We start from the raw sequence: 14689 nt of genomic DNA, 5'->3' as shown, positions 1-14689 counted from the left end.
AGACCCTGGACCAGTTTAATTGGGGCCAGAATGTCACTAAAATGCTGATTTTGGGTTAGTGGATCCAGAATGTTTAGGCTAAGATGGTTACAGCTAGTCTATGCAAATGTTCGTACAGTGTGTGTATGTGTGTGTGTGTGTTTGTGTGAAGGTTGGCATGTTCATCGACGTGTGTATGATTTACAACAGCAACCTGCCTCTGTCACACAGATATGGGCCCATGTCGGTGATGGGAAGCAAAAGAGGGCTTTTGGATGTCAGGAAAGAATATATTTCACTTTGTCTCTCTCTCTCTCCCACACCCACACACACACACACACACGGGCAGACACAGAATCAGACCTTATCTTCCTGTCAAGCTGAGTCTTTTTTAGGCTTGACACTGATATATGAGCTTTGGGGGTGGAGAAACGTGGCCTGGACGTTGACGGCTGACGTGAGCGCAACGTTGCACTCAGGTTGATGTACGAGCATTGGGGTTAGGGGACAACGCTGCGCTGACACCAGGAGAAGGAGCTGTAGCCCTGGGGCCCTGAGTCCATACTGAAGAGCCAGCTCCGCATTCTCTGCATGCAGCAGCCCCGCAGCCACAAATACACATTCACTCACACACACAGACACACACACACACACACCTGCTTTGTGTTATTAAGAACTCAATAAATCTCTTACTCAGATCTGCATGATCATTTCAAAATGTTTTGAAATGAGATTTTAGTTGAGTGCTTCAAACGAGGTTCTGATTGTACGTTCCGATTCCCGGTTACAAACTACCGCACTTTGGGATTCACCCGAATTTATACTCACATTAACTGCAAGAAGGACAACAATACTAGTTTTTGTCCTCGTGTTATGCATCGTAAAGTTGTTGCTTGCAGTTTTCTTTGTTTGTGCTCTGAAAGATTAAATGCTGAGTTTTAATAGCAACATCCTAGTTACGATTTAATGTTTGTCTAAAATTACTTGCAGAATCTGAAATACTTCCTAAAAACATTCAAATGTGTGTCCAACCTCTTCTCATGATGCATCCGCTTTGTCTCCTTCCAGTCTGCGCAGGGAGGGCTACACGATGCAGGTGAACGTCAACGACTACCTGGACATCTACTGCCCACATTACAATGACAGCCAGCGCATGGTTGGCACCAGCGAGCAGTATATCCTCTACATGGTCAGTTACCGCGGTTACAGGAGCTGCGATCCTCAGCTGGGCTTCAAGAGATGGGAGTGTAACCGACCCCACGCCCCCCACGCCCCCATCAAGTTCTCTGAGAAGTTCCAACGTTACAGCGCCTTCTCGCTGGGCTACGAGTTCCACGTCGGGCAGGAGTACTACTACATCTGTGAGTAGAGCTGCAAGAGTTGTGAATAGATAATCATGATATTACAGTAAAATCTTGCTATTTTTAATTGCTGCATGAATCTGCTGAACACTTCCAAAAAAAAAAACTCTCTGGGAAAACAAATTGCAGTTTCACATCTAATCTCAACACCCCGGAGCAAAGCAGCCTCTTCCGTTTTTGTTGATTGCTGTTCAATTAATGTGCAACACCTGAAGCCAAACTGGCCTTGTATGAATAATGCACTCTTAGCTTGCTGCTACAGCTGTTTAAAGACAAATATTTCCAAACCAAAGATAAACGTGTCATGCAATAAATTGCTGTATTATTGAGTGCATTCCTCATTTAACCTACATCATTTGATAGCAGATGTCTCTAGAAGGTGGTTTGGTTCTTCATCAGAAAGCGCCCCGGCGCCCCGTTACAATGAAACACTTCCTGGTGTTGTTTCGGTTCCATGCAGGCTGACAAGACTTCAAAAATACCTTCCAACTATCAAATCAAAGTGATGTCAGTGTGAAACACGGCCGCATTTGCTTTGCTATGTTTTTACTTTAATGCTCCATAGCTGTATTGTTTTGTTTTTTTTTCCACAACAGGAATTTGTCCAGTTATAGTGGTTGACTGATAGTTATCAATGGCTTTGTTCAGTAATTCATGGCAGCGTTAATTCAGTGAGCCCGAATCAACAACAGCAGAGCCCTGAGAGCAGCGTGATGTGATAGAAGATGTCCCCTTGAAGTAAAGACCCCAAAAAGTGATGGAAAACTCGTTTTATTCTCACGAATGTAAAGGTTGCTTCAGGATGCAGGTGCTCCTCCCACAAGGAGGGAAACTGTGGAGGTCAACCCTGGTAGCCAAGGTTTGGAGTGGGGGTCATTTCCATGGTAAAGCCCCCCCACCCTGTGTCTTTCTTCTGGGGCATGGAGGTTGAATTAAGTCTGAATTTGCCATAATGAGCAAATGCAATCGATGAACACACACAGAAAATACCCCCAGAAACAATAAGATATCATATTCTGTAATTATAGGGATGTTTTTTTAATCAAAGACAAATCATTTAAAAAAATATCATGCTGCAAAAGGAGTAGGAAGAATTATTTTAGTCCTTCCAATTCTCCAATAATCACAATATCTCGATATTAACGTCCTATTTCCTCTCCATAGTATATATAATTCATATAAACGTACAGATGTAAAATGTAGTCCTAACAAATGAATGCAATGAACACACATTGGCCAACTTTACCTTATTTGGGGGAGTAAACTGAAAACTTAACTAAAATTCTCTCGTTTTCATCCCCAAATAGTCTTTCAGGTCTATTCCTAACACGTTTCAGGTGTGACTTTGTCATCCATAAATTCTGTGCACAAATGCACTCTCACCACATTTCACCTTTTACAAATATTTGATTTGATACATATATTAGCAGGATTTTTATAAAGTTACCCTGGTTATAAATGTAGTTTTTAATTTGTTTGGAAGAATACTCTGTCAGGAACCATTAAGTCTCTTTATTTATGTGCGCTTTTAGATAATATTCATCAAATCCTCCACATTTAATTGCTCTGTATTTTCTCTCGGTGTAGGGAAACTGAAGGCTAGATTGTATTTGATATATTTCATTCACTGATGTAGCAACTCCCAGATGGGAACGTTCATCCCGCCGTTCATTACAGGCGTATGTTCTGGTTTTACTTCATGTGAACAATTGTAGTTCAACTGTTTGAAATATCAGAATCATGTTAAACCATCTCAGCCAGCTGATAATCAGTTAACAGGTCAGCCAGAGCTGATACCACTCAAATGTGACCCACATATCAGACACATCTGGGCCTGACCTGGGACACGTCTGGCAGTTGTGGCTCAGCTTAGTCCCACAAAGTTCTGTGTGGGCCGAACGTCGCCCAAATGTAATGAAGCAGGCTGACGTGGGTCAAATGTGGACCTGCGGCTGAGTCCAGTCGCAGGCACAGAAGAACCCGTGATGTCGGCCAAATTTTTGGTCAAGCGTTCACATCTATCTGGGGACTTTGGTCAGATTTTTGAGTCAAAAAAAAATGTCCAGGACATGAATAAACTTCAGATGGATGCTGATCTTTTGTGCAATTTCTATTTTTGCAGCCACGCCCACTCATCATCACGGCCGCAGCTGTCTGAGACTACGAGTGTACGTCTGCTGCTCCACGGGTGAGTCGCCCACATCGTGTGTGTGCGTATGTTTGTTTGTGTGTGTGGGTGGCATATGACCTGTAATGCGATGCTTGAAAATGCATCTGGAACCATCTGGCCACAGGGACTGGACTCCCCCCACCACCACCACACACACACACGCGCACGCACACACACACACACACACACACACATTGCTGCATACAGTTGCACACACTGTCTAAACAGTCTAAAGCAGGTAGAGCTGTTAATACTCCTACTGAGTTTCCCCTGCAGCCCTTTCACTCACTACTCTTGCTTCTTTTCCCCCTTCATTCTTTTCTCTATTTTTCTCTCTTCCCTCGATTCTTCTCCAGCAACAGAGCAGCCACATCATCTTTAAAGACTACCCCCCCCAACTCCCCTCTACCCTCCTTCCCTCCCCTCCTCCCTGCTCTCCTGCTCTTTCACCCCTCCTTCTTCGCTCCCTGTCAGAATCCATTTATTGCCATGTGCGGTCAGTGGGTGGCTATGTATATGTAGTGTTAACCTCTCTCACTTGCTCTCGATGCCATCCTTCAGTCTCTCTACCCTCACACACACACACGCACACACACACACACACACATGCACACACGCGCGCACACACACACACGCACGCACTCTCACACACGCTGGTATATACACAGACTTTGATCCCTGGCCTGTCCGGTCCTTTTAACTTCCACAGCCCTGTAGTATTAACCTCTCCTCCCTCTTTCACCCCCTGAGTCCATTGCACTCCATCCCTTTTCACACAGTGCCTCTCCTCAGTTTGATCTGCCTCCCTTCACCCTTCTCTCCCCTCTCTCTCTCTCTCTTTCTCTCTATCTCTCTGGTTTCTTTCTCGGGGCTTCTGGTGATGTTATGGCTTGTCAGTCTGTCTGCTTATGGGCCCTTTTTTTTTTTAGCCCCTTCCCCCTTTCCTCACGTTTCTGTCAAGATTTCTAGTTGGATGTAATTAAAATCCCTCGAGTTGGGGCAATAATTTAACCTCCACTCCCTCATTTTTACTCAATCTCTCCCTCCCTCCCTCTCCCTCTTTTAGCTTCCGATGTGGATGATGAGCCAGAGCCAACAGAGCCAGATTACACGCTTAGACCAGGCCTCAAAATCGATGATATTGGTGAGTCATATACACACTCACTTAAAGCTTACACACACACACGTGCGCGCGCGTAAGCGTGGTGAACGTCTGTCGGGCCCATCTGTATGTGAGCGAGTTTTGAGAATAGGAACGTAAAGGGGGCTTGTAGGTTGTGCCAGCAACAGCGAGCGCTTAGACCTCTATCAAAGTATGTGTGATATCGCCAGATGAATTAATGAAGCTGTCTGGTACTGCACCAAATTTTTATGGTGATGCTCTGCCCTCCACTAACTTTCCCGAAAATGTTTGCATAATCTTGTCAATGCTCACCAAAGCAATGAAAACATAACCTTGTTGGCAGCAATAATAGGATAATAAAGCTTATCACTAGCTTCATCTTTTTAATAGTGACAGCAGATTGATCAGACAGATAATTGATGTCTGATTGCCGAGTGACCAGATCAACCCTGTCACGCAATGACAAAAGTGGCCGTTTTCAAAAGAGACCTTCAGCACAGTTAACTTCAAAGCGCCAGCTGGCTTGGCAAGCTGCTGATCCCGCGAAACAACTACATGCATATTCATTTCACACTCGCTGTTTTCAGCAGAGAACACATAGTTTCATGGTTGATCTCCAAAATGTTAAAAAAAAAAAAAATTTCATTCAGAAAAGTAAGGTTCGTGCAGATTTCATGGCTGAATGCTGGCGAGTTCTTCCTGTGTGTCCATATGTTGCCGGTCGGGGTTACAAACAACTGGTGAAAATCATGGGAATCAAGTATATCATGCTAAATCTGTTAGCACTGGAATGACATTTGGCAGCAATTTCAAGAGGAAGTGGAGCAGTAAATCACTAAGTGGCAGACTGAATCATAATTATCTCTGGCTCCTCAGTATTGTGGCAACAATATTGTTGCCACACAAAAACAACATGGAAACATAGCATGGCTCAGCTAGCAGCAAACCGTTACACAACCGGGCTCATTGTCATTAGTCTTTGTCCTGCCCTGCTTTTCCAAGGTAACTTATAAAATATGGTTGTTGTTAATCTGTGTGTGTGTGTGTGTGTGTGTGTGTGTGTGTGTGTGTGTGTGTGTGTGTGTGTGTGTGTGTGTGTGTGTGTGCGCGCGTGTGCGCGCGCATTCTGGAACATGTGCCCTTATGTAATAAATCAGTCTGTTCACATAACTGTCATAAGAAAACTCATCACTGATGTAGCGGATGGCTGCAGGTGGTGTGAGCTGGTCGAGCTACCTCTCCTTTGCTTCGTTTTCCTCTCTCCGTCATTCTTTCATCTCATTTTCTCTCACTGCATCTCCTTTCTGCACGATCCTCAAGCCCTTTAATTCCCATCCTCCGTTCTTCCCAGAGCACCAGTCAGAATGCACTAGAGGGGAAAGCCACCAAAACCCAGTTTATTCACCTTTTGATGTGTGAAATTGAGTTTTTTTTCCCCCTTTATTTTTTAAACTATATTAATCTTTGGATTTATGGAATGTATTAATTTTCCCTCACTGATGTAAGCTATATTGAAGTAGAAAAAACATTGTACTTCAAATCTATTTTGACTCGTGGTTTTTGACCTTCTTACTGAATGTAATGACAGATTGAAGTAACTAATACTTGAGTTTGTCACCACACAACTCAGTAAAACCTTCCCAGTCCATGTCCTCATTTATTCCTTGAAAGCAAAAGTGACAGATATTTATTCTACTATGAAGCTCTCGCTTGAACCCAAATCGAGAAGTACCCTCTAAATTAAAGTCTACACAGAGTAACCGACTGAAAAGGGTGCAATATTGTAACCATAAATCAGTGGGATTATCCTATTTTAGAAGAACAGGTTATATATTCCAATAACAATAAATGTCACCTTCCCAAAAAAGCTAATTTTATTTTCACCAAGGAATGGCTACATATGATGGAGGGCTACACAGTTGATCAAAATGTTATCAAAACTCAATGGGAATTGATCACAGTTTTCACACCACTGGCAGGCTGTTTCTTAAAGGCTAATTATGTGACAAAATACCCACTTGAATTACATATTGTGTCGCTAAGGAGATGTCCTGCCTGCACGTCACATTCTACAGACTATAAATAAAAACACGTTTGTTTACATCAGATTCACACACACACAAAAAAAAGACACCATTCTCATTTTAATGGGTTTCTCAGTGAAAACGGGAATAATGATATAAAATTCGACATTCCTTCTAATATTGCAGTTACGGTAATATCAGGGATTGAATATCAGTCAGAATTAATGCTATCAGATATGTTTTCAAAATCGTGCAGCCATATTAGGATGTAGTGAAAGGATATGGAATGTAGATCACGTGAAATCGCTGTCAGTGTTTGGCGAAGGGCTGACACGGTAGCAGAGCACAGATTAGTCCAGCTCCTGGGGGTCATTTTCACCTGTTGTACTGTGTTGCCGATCAAATTAATATGATCGTCCAAATGGTGTTGGAGGAGTCGAGGAAATCAGCAGGGAGCTGTGAAAACAAAGATGCAGCACACTTGACAGTTCCCCTCCTTTGTTCTCATGACTGCCGACGACACTTGTCACATCCTCGTTTCAATTATTTCACATTGATACATTCAGGAGAACACGAGATCTGATCCCGTCTGATTGCCGCGTCTGAAAACATTGAACTAAAGCTGAACGTTGCAGACTGGTGTCATCTCGTTCCCCCTCACTGCTCACAGTTTATTTCCTGGGCGCTGCCCCTTTCAATCTGTGTCTTCAGCTGCACACTAACTCCCTCCTGAATACGGCCTCTAGTATTAGATTTCATTTAGATCTCATTTACATCACAGATGGAATGGCGCTAGCAGCTCCCAGTGCAACCATGTGATTACTGATGCTTTCAGTGGAAGGACACTCGCTCACTTACCCACCCTGTCGGCTCAGGTTACTGCATCTGATGATCAGCTCCGGCCATTAGCCGAGAAATCAGAAGCTTTTTCTTTAATGGGCTTTATTGTAGCAATTACCACTGCTTTAAGTGACAGTGTGTTTGGCTGCCGTTGCCGGTAACATCAGGTTGGATGTCAGGGATCAGAGTACACCGCAAACTATTACGCACTCATTTGAATATCACGTCTGCTTGAATCACGGCCTGCCTGTAAATCTCACAGGGCATCATGTTTTTACACACATACGTCGATACACTTTTGCCACACCTTACAAATATAAGCTGTTAACAGTCAGAACCACATTCTTCTCAGAAGTGTAACACTGCATCATTTGGCTCAGTATCTCAAGATCAAAGACTGTATAAACTGGACGATCCCTCTGGGTCTGAGGAGTGTAGCATCATAAGCCTGCAGTTTCTCGTGACCAGAAGGGGGCGATATCTGGGATTGTTTAAAAGTGTACAAGACATTAGTGAGTCTTTTTCAATGCAGCATGGTGTTTTTAATTTTTTACTTTATAGTCTCATTTAGAGGAAAATAGACAATTAAGGGTGGGTATTAGCTGCCCGTAGCTGAAATAATCAACTTCTGTTCTCCATTTCGTCTGACCTGGTATGAACCTAGCAGTTATCTCACACCAGCTGAATCAGGACTACTTTTCCCCCCTGGGGTTAACACTGAAATTGGCTTAACTTTAGCCACTTTGGAGCTCAGATGTAGAACATAATGCTTGATCTGATCTGATCTGAGACACTAATCTTACACTGTCGTTTCCAGCAATTAATTTTTTGTATCATCAGCTGATTTATTAATGTTTTCATCATCTTCTTTTTTTTAATGGTTTTTTTTTTTTTTTTTTTTTTTTGCAGACTTTACCTTTCAATTTTGGACTTTGGTTGTTCTATACTGGAGATGTAATGTCAAGACAAATTTGTATTGAGGTCATGGCTACCTTGTTACTGTGTCAATCGCTCCTCTTCAGTACCCCCGGCTGATCCATCAACTATAAAAACAGATGTTATTACATCTGGCTGTATTTTTTATTCTATAGAAACCTCTAATGATAACTGCTAACCAAACACATCTTCATGAACACAACTGAGACCAAACCATCTTCTCAGAGCCTCTTTGTGTCTTGCTTTCCTCAATATGGCAGAATCTACAGGCTTTTCTGCTTTCAAAATGTCAAAATGTCACATTGCACAGTGTCTTCCTATAATTACGTGTTTATACTCGACAGCCACGAGAGGCGGTGGGTATTTGTGTGAGGCGATTTGTAGAGCCGGACTTTTGGAGCCAGTTGTGTGAGATGCAGTGCAGAGTGCTGTTTGTGTCTTCAGAAGCACATTCCTCTGTCAGTCAACACCAAAGTAACACAGTGTCCTGACCCCTCCGCTGCATGCTCGGTTATGGAATGGTCAAAGCATTTAACCTGAGCCCCACTGCTGCGTAGACCTCATTAGACCAGCCAGCAGAGCATACCAGAGGAGTCCATCTCTAAAACCAGGTGTCTGCCAGTCATTACTCTGCTGTCTGACCCAGACAGCAGCTGGAAATATTCCGAAGCGCCAAAAAGACTGGAAACACTCCACTTGTCAATATGATGCCATCAAAACATTGAATACAGGACAGTCCTAACCAGCCTGACACGTCTGGTGCAGAGACAGAGACGTGCTTCTGTTGAGGCTCCCGTCTCATTAATGAAGTGACTCATGAGGGTGTGTCTGGCTACAGGTGCGTTTCCTAAGTGCAGACGTGCAAGGAACTGTCGAGTGGCTTGTGGTTTCTGTACGACTAGACAGCGCTTACTGTGTGTAGCCTGCAACAAAAGACTACTATTTTTAGGACATCCCCAGGTGTATGTGTGTGTTTGAAGAGGTTTGTACTGTGTGTCTGAGTGGGATCTGTGTGTGTGTGTGTGTGTGTGTGTGTGTGTGTGTGTGTGTGTGTGTGTGAGTGTGTTGTAGGAGTGTGTCACTTTAGAACAATAAACGCTCTCTGATAACAGCTGCAGTCTGCAGTGGTTCTGCTGTTCTGTCTTTGAAGTGACTAACCAAGTTGCATTCCTGCAGTCTGGTTGCTTCATTTTTAAAATTTTGGTCATGCTTTACTAAAAGTTGGGCCTTGTAAGCAGAATATCACACATTTAGCACAGTAACTTTGAAGCTGGAAAGCCCTCATACAGATCTAGATGATTTCTAGAAGCTGAACCATTTCTCTTTCATGGAATTTGATTGACAATTGCCACGTTAAGAAAAACACCGCTAATAGCTCAATCCTGCCTGTGGCCTAGAAAAGTCCCACTGCCTATAATAATAATGAATTACTTGTTCAATATTTCCACCAAATTCCCCTGAAATCTGTTTCTGCAACATCCTGTGAACAAACAGACACACTGGGTGGAGGTAATAATATATTTAAATTCGTTAGACACAAAAAAACGTCCCTGCGTTAACTTAGAATAAACTAATATTAAAAAGAAGACGTCATGCTCGTAAGATGACCTTTTAGCAGCTGGAATTTCAGTGCTGGAGGCCTGAGCGAGAGGTGAGAGCGGGATCAACCAGGTGTTTATTTCATCCACAGACGTGGTTCTCAATACAAATTCTGTGGTGAACAAACAGCAGCAGCTTTATTGAGTGCGTTTGGTGTTGCCTTCATTCAGACTTGAAGATTGACACCTCAACATATACTCTACTGCTTTGTCTTAACACAATAGCTCCTAAGTCCTGAAATAGAAGGGGAGGAAGCCTAAGGAATGTAATGGCTAGGCTAGGCTAGGCTAAGCTAGGTTGACCTTGCTAACATCAATGCTTGCTCCACCAAAACAGTACTTGAAGCCCTGGAGCTGATGGTTTTTAACGTCACAACTGGCCAAACAGTTCCTGCTTCTCCTATCATTGTGTAGTTTTAACATTTTATCCAAATTTAAGCAAGTTAAGTGAATATTGGGCCCTAGAGGTCTTTATATTTACTGACCCAGGTAGACATGGAGGGGGAGAGGACCTGCCCACAGCCCTACTCTGACTCTGATTGAATAGTTTAGGCATGAAAAGTGAAATCCAATGATAAGAGAGGGGTCTTCATAGAAGACAAGTGGGGACAACATATAATAAAAAATACTAAATTTGTATCCATTTATTAATTTTTCTAGCATACCATACCCCTGACATAAGTGTGCGTACCTCAGTTTTGAATGCTTGTCTTAAAGGGACAGTTAACTTATCAGTTTTCAAATGAATAATTAAAAAAAAAATGACAAAGCCGGTTTTTGTAATGAAGAAGACCTTCTTTATACTCTTCCTCTTTCCTCTCTGTTTCTCCAGATGAATATAACCCCTTCGTTCCCAAGCTGGAGAAGAGTGTCAGCGGAAGCAGCCCATCCAGGGATCGCCTCCTCCTCACAGTGATGATGCTCCTTCTGGCTGCTCTCTTCATCTCCTAGCAACGGCCATCCCATCAGCGTCACCATGCCAACTAGCCTTTGGAGGGTGTACGGTATCAGCGGGTGGGACAGTGAGGAGGAGAAGGAGAGTTAAGATATCACAAATATAGCAAAAGGCAAGGGGAGCAAGAAATTAGAGTTTTCAAGCATCAGTGTGTGTGTGTGTGTGTGTGTGTGTGTGTGTGTGTGTGTGTGTGTGTGTGTGTGTGTGTGTATGGGGGAGTGTACTGTAGTGAAGTTGAATGGCCTTTAGGCGCTCGGGGACACAGACTGAACCATGTATTGCATTAAACAGCCTGTGCACAGGTGTGTGCGTGTGTGTTTGTTTGTGTGTGTATGTGTGAGTGTGTGTGTGTGTGTGTGTGTGTGTGTGTGTGTGTGTGTGTGTGTGTGTGTGTGCTTGGTGAATCATGCACGCCACACAAAGCATTTATACAACTGGAAAGGCAGGCTGAAATCCTACTAAAGAGGAAAAAAATCATCAAATCCACCCTCCCAATTGAAACCATTCTAAGACTTTTCTCCTGGATCTGATTGGCTGTAACACTTCCTTAGGGCTAGTTGCCATAGTTTCTTGCAACAACACCAACTGAACTCAAATGAACTGATAGAAAACGATCTCAGCAGAAGTGAACTGAAATTGCCTTTTGTTGTTGTCGGTGCTCTTGACGGGGACCTCCCGTCCTTGGTGGAGGATCAAGGAGCCAGCTCCCGAACTGAGTACGAGACTCGTCAAAGTAGCTGATAGTTCGTCAAAACACATCCTGGGACTCCAGATGCCAGTGTTTTATTTTGTCATTCTGTGTTCACCTTAAGTCTCCAGCACGTCTTTTGATGAAAGCAGAAGGACCGGGGCAGAGTCGAGGGGAAATACAGAGCATTTAAACAATGAATTAATCACTACTTTTTCTGTCATGTCTTTGAAGTCAACTTGGTTAGTCGTCTGTCATCTCCGAGGTTAACGAAGCACACAGCGGCTACACAGCAGCCATAGATACACTCAGCAATACTGCCCTCCTCTCTCAGCTGCTGGGATAGACCAACTGGAGGCTGCACCGGGGGGGTGGGGGGTGGGGGGGGGGGGGTGAGAGAGGAGGAGGAGCAGAGAGGAGGGAAGAACAAGGAGGATGGATGAAGCGATCTGGTCCGGACAATAAGATCTCTATTGGTTCCCCGTTGATTTAGCGCCTGCTCCACAAATCATTGTAAACCAATTTGTCAGATGCCACATGTAGACAGTTTCTGTTACTGTATGCCTGTGCGTGTGTGTGTGCGTGCGTGCGTGCGTGCGTGCGTGTCTGTGCTCGGATGAGAGACCCAATGAGTGTGCGCCTATGTGGATTTTGGAGAGTGAATTTTAAATGGTACTAACAGCCTGAAAACACATCCACATACTGTACATGTTCTAAGTATGAAAATGCAAAATACATTTAAAAAAATCAAAACACAACTAAAGCAGCAAGTAATACATAAAAACTAAGTGCTTTGGTGGGGGAGGTACGGCAATTCAAAAGTCAAACTATTGTACCAATCGGTTGCTTCAGAATAGCGTTTCCATAGCAACTAGCACCTTATTCACCATGGATACCCTACTCTGCCAACAATGGACTCAAGTGGGGCATGGCTTACCATAGTAGCTGATAACAGTGATGAAGGTGATGACGATTGCAATGATGACGATGATGATGGACTGCCAGCCAGGTCACATACAGCAGCCCACCCACCGGCATGTGAGACATTCAAGTACTCGTGTAAATGTCGTAACAGACAAAGAATGGAATTTAAATGTTTTGCCGAGGTGAAATGTGATATATGCGTTTTTTTCTTTTTTATAAACTTGAAACTCAGTGTACATTTTTTTTAATCTTTTGTTTTATTTTGCTGTGACGTGTATTTGGTTTTCATGATGAAAAAGATGGTGATGTAATGGATTGAGCCATATGTAAACTTGGGCTGACCTCTCGGAGTCCCTAAGCCAAGTTGAACATCAATCATTTGAAAAGAAAAAAAAACCTGGAAAAACAAATAGGAAATCTGAAATAGTTAACCTGATTTTTCCTTTTTGTTTTGTGGTTTGGAACCACTTATCTATAATATAGGATATAAATCTAAGGAAATCATTTTATATATATACAGAAAATATGTGCTTTTAGTTGCTGTATTTTTCCTTCAAAGGTGTGTGACAGTGAGCTTTTTTCTCAACTGAACCTCACAACCACCTTTGAAAAGCCCTTGTGTATTAAAAGCACAATATTTTTTTAGATTTAAATAATGCAATTACTCTTTTCATAGAACCAGAGACAATTCTGAAAGAAGGATCAAGGATAAAGAAGGATCCTGTAGAGTTCAGTTGAGTCCAGGTATATATATGGCTGTTGGTGGGAGGGTTGAAGAGCTGTGGAAGAGGGTAAATCATTCTTCAAGAAGTTGCACTTAAGAATTTTGGTGTGCGTGTGTGTGTAGGTGTGTGTGTGTGTGTGTGTGTGTGTGTCATCTCTGTCGATCACTTCACGGCCATGTGCAGGAGCTTTAGCATGAGATGCCGTCCATCTTTGTGTTTAGTGGTGTCAGCGTGTGTGCGTGTGTGTGTGTAATTGAGTCTTGGTTTCTGCTCTTTGTGTGTGTGTGTGCGTGTGTGTGTGTGTGTGTGCGTGTGTGTGTATATGTGTGAGAGCGAGAGAGTTTATCCGAACAAAAGCATTTAATAGTGTTGGAAACAACAATTACAATCATGTTTACCTTCGACTGGAATGACTTTAAATGAACTTGAAAATAAACTGTAAACTGAACAAAAACCATAACAGAGGTTATAACAAGATCATAACAAAATAATAAGCTTACAAATCTTACTTTTAACAAGATGTGTTTGTCTCTTTATTTGCCCCCCCCCCTCTCTCTCTCTCTCACCTTTTCTCTCTTTCTCTAATCCAACCCAAAACAACAGATGGAGGGCTGGCAGGAACCGATAAATTCACTTCTCTCTGCAGATAATGTTCTTCAGGTGCTCACAGATATGATTTCTCACATCAGGGTTGGTTAGGCGACGATGCTCCCTCTGCAGTAATACCTTTGCATGCTCTGATTAGGAGAGATAAGCGCTTCAATCAGCGGCTCAACATCTGAATGACAAAGGGACAGGCCAGCGGTGTGTAACTGTGGCTGTCTGATGGCGGCAGATAAAACCACTCATGATGTCAGAGAGCGGCCACGCTTACTGTCTGAGATGTTACGCAACAGGTTTTTTTGTCGTACAGGTGGCTGAGTGACAGGAGAGCACAGGGAAGATGGACAGATTATGGAAGACGGAGTGAAATTGATCCATGATGCGAGCGTGAAGGGCAAAACTTGGTGGATGGAAGAGTAATAGTCAAAACCCTCAAGTAAAGTTATTCAAAGTGGGGCTTTGAAATGGTTTTTCATTATCAGGCTAATTTTTCAAGCAAACTCAATTATTTGTGAAAGCTTCTACATTGTGTGGATGTGTTGCCATTATTTTGGTTAAATTTGCAACATTGAACAAATTAAGTTTCCTCCCTTTTTAATGGGAATGTAAAGATAAAGGAAAAATGACCTGGAGATGAATCAACATTATATTTCTCACTTGGCTGGGTTTTAAAGTGTTTGTGGCAAAAGTTAACTTTCATGTCATTTCAGAACCACTAAAGGATTGAGATGCTGTTTCTGTGAGGCCAGGTGTGGGCGCAGAA

At 42.9% G+C, this 14689-nt stretch overlaps 1 protein-coding gene across 3 annotated transcripts in view; it reads left to right on the top strand.

The window, feature by feature from the left end:
- The window catches only part of efna3b (ephrin-A3b), a 63814-nt gene extending 51750 nt beyond the window's left edge, over window positions 1-12064 (top strand). For all 3 annotated transcript variants that reach the window (XM_086218422.1, XM_086218423.1, XM_086218421.1), the window contains 4 exons: window positions 1048-1340; window positions 3463-3528; window positions 4577-4654; window positions 10864-12064. In XM_086218422.1, coding sequence (XP_086074548.1) covers window positions 1048-1340; window positions 3463-3528; window positions 4577-4654; window positions 10864-10982 — 556 coding nt within the window. In that variant the 3' untranslated portion in view covers window positions 10983-12064. The remainder of the gene's footprint in view (window positions 1-1047; window positions 1341-3462; window positions 3529-4576; window positions 4655-10863) is intronic.
- Window positions 12065-14689: the final 2625 nt, after the last annotated feature.

This window comes from Aulostomus chinensis, chromosome 11 (genome assembly GCF_037954235.1).
Source record: "Aulostomus chinensis isolate RoL2024-O1b breed Wild chromosome 11, RoL_Achi_v1.0, whole genome shotgun sequence".
In the NCBI taxonomy this organism is placed as follows: Eukaryota; Metazoa; Chordata; class Actinopteri; order Syngnathiformes; family Aulostomidae; genus Aulostomus; species Aulostomus chinensis.
Note: the sequence above shows the minus strand (reverse complement) of the source record. Positions and strands in the feature narration are given on the sequence as shown.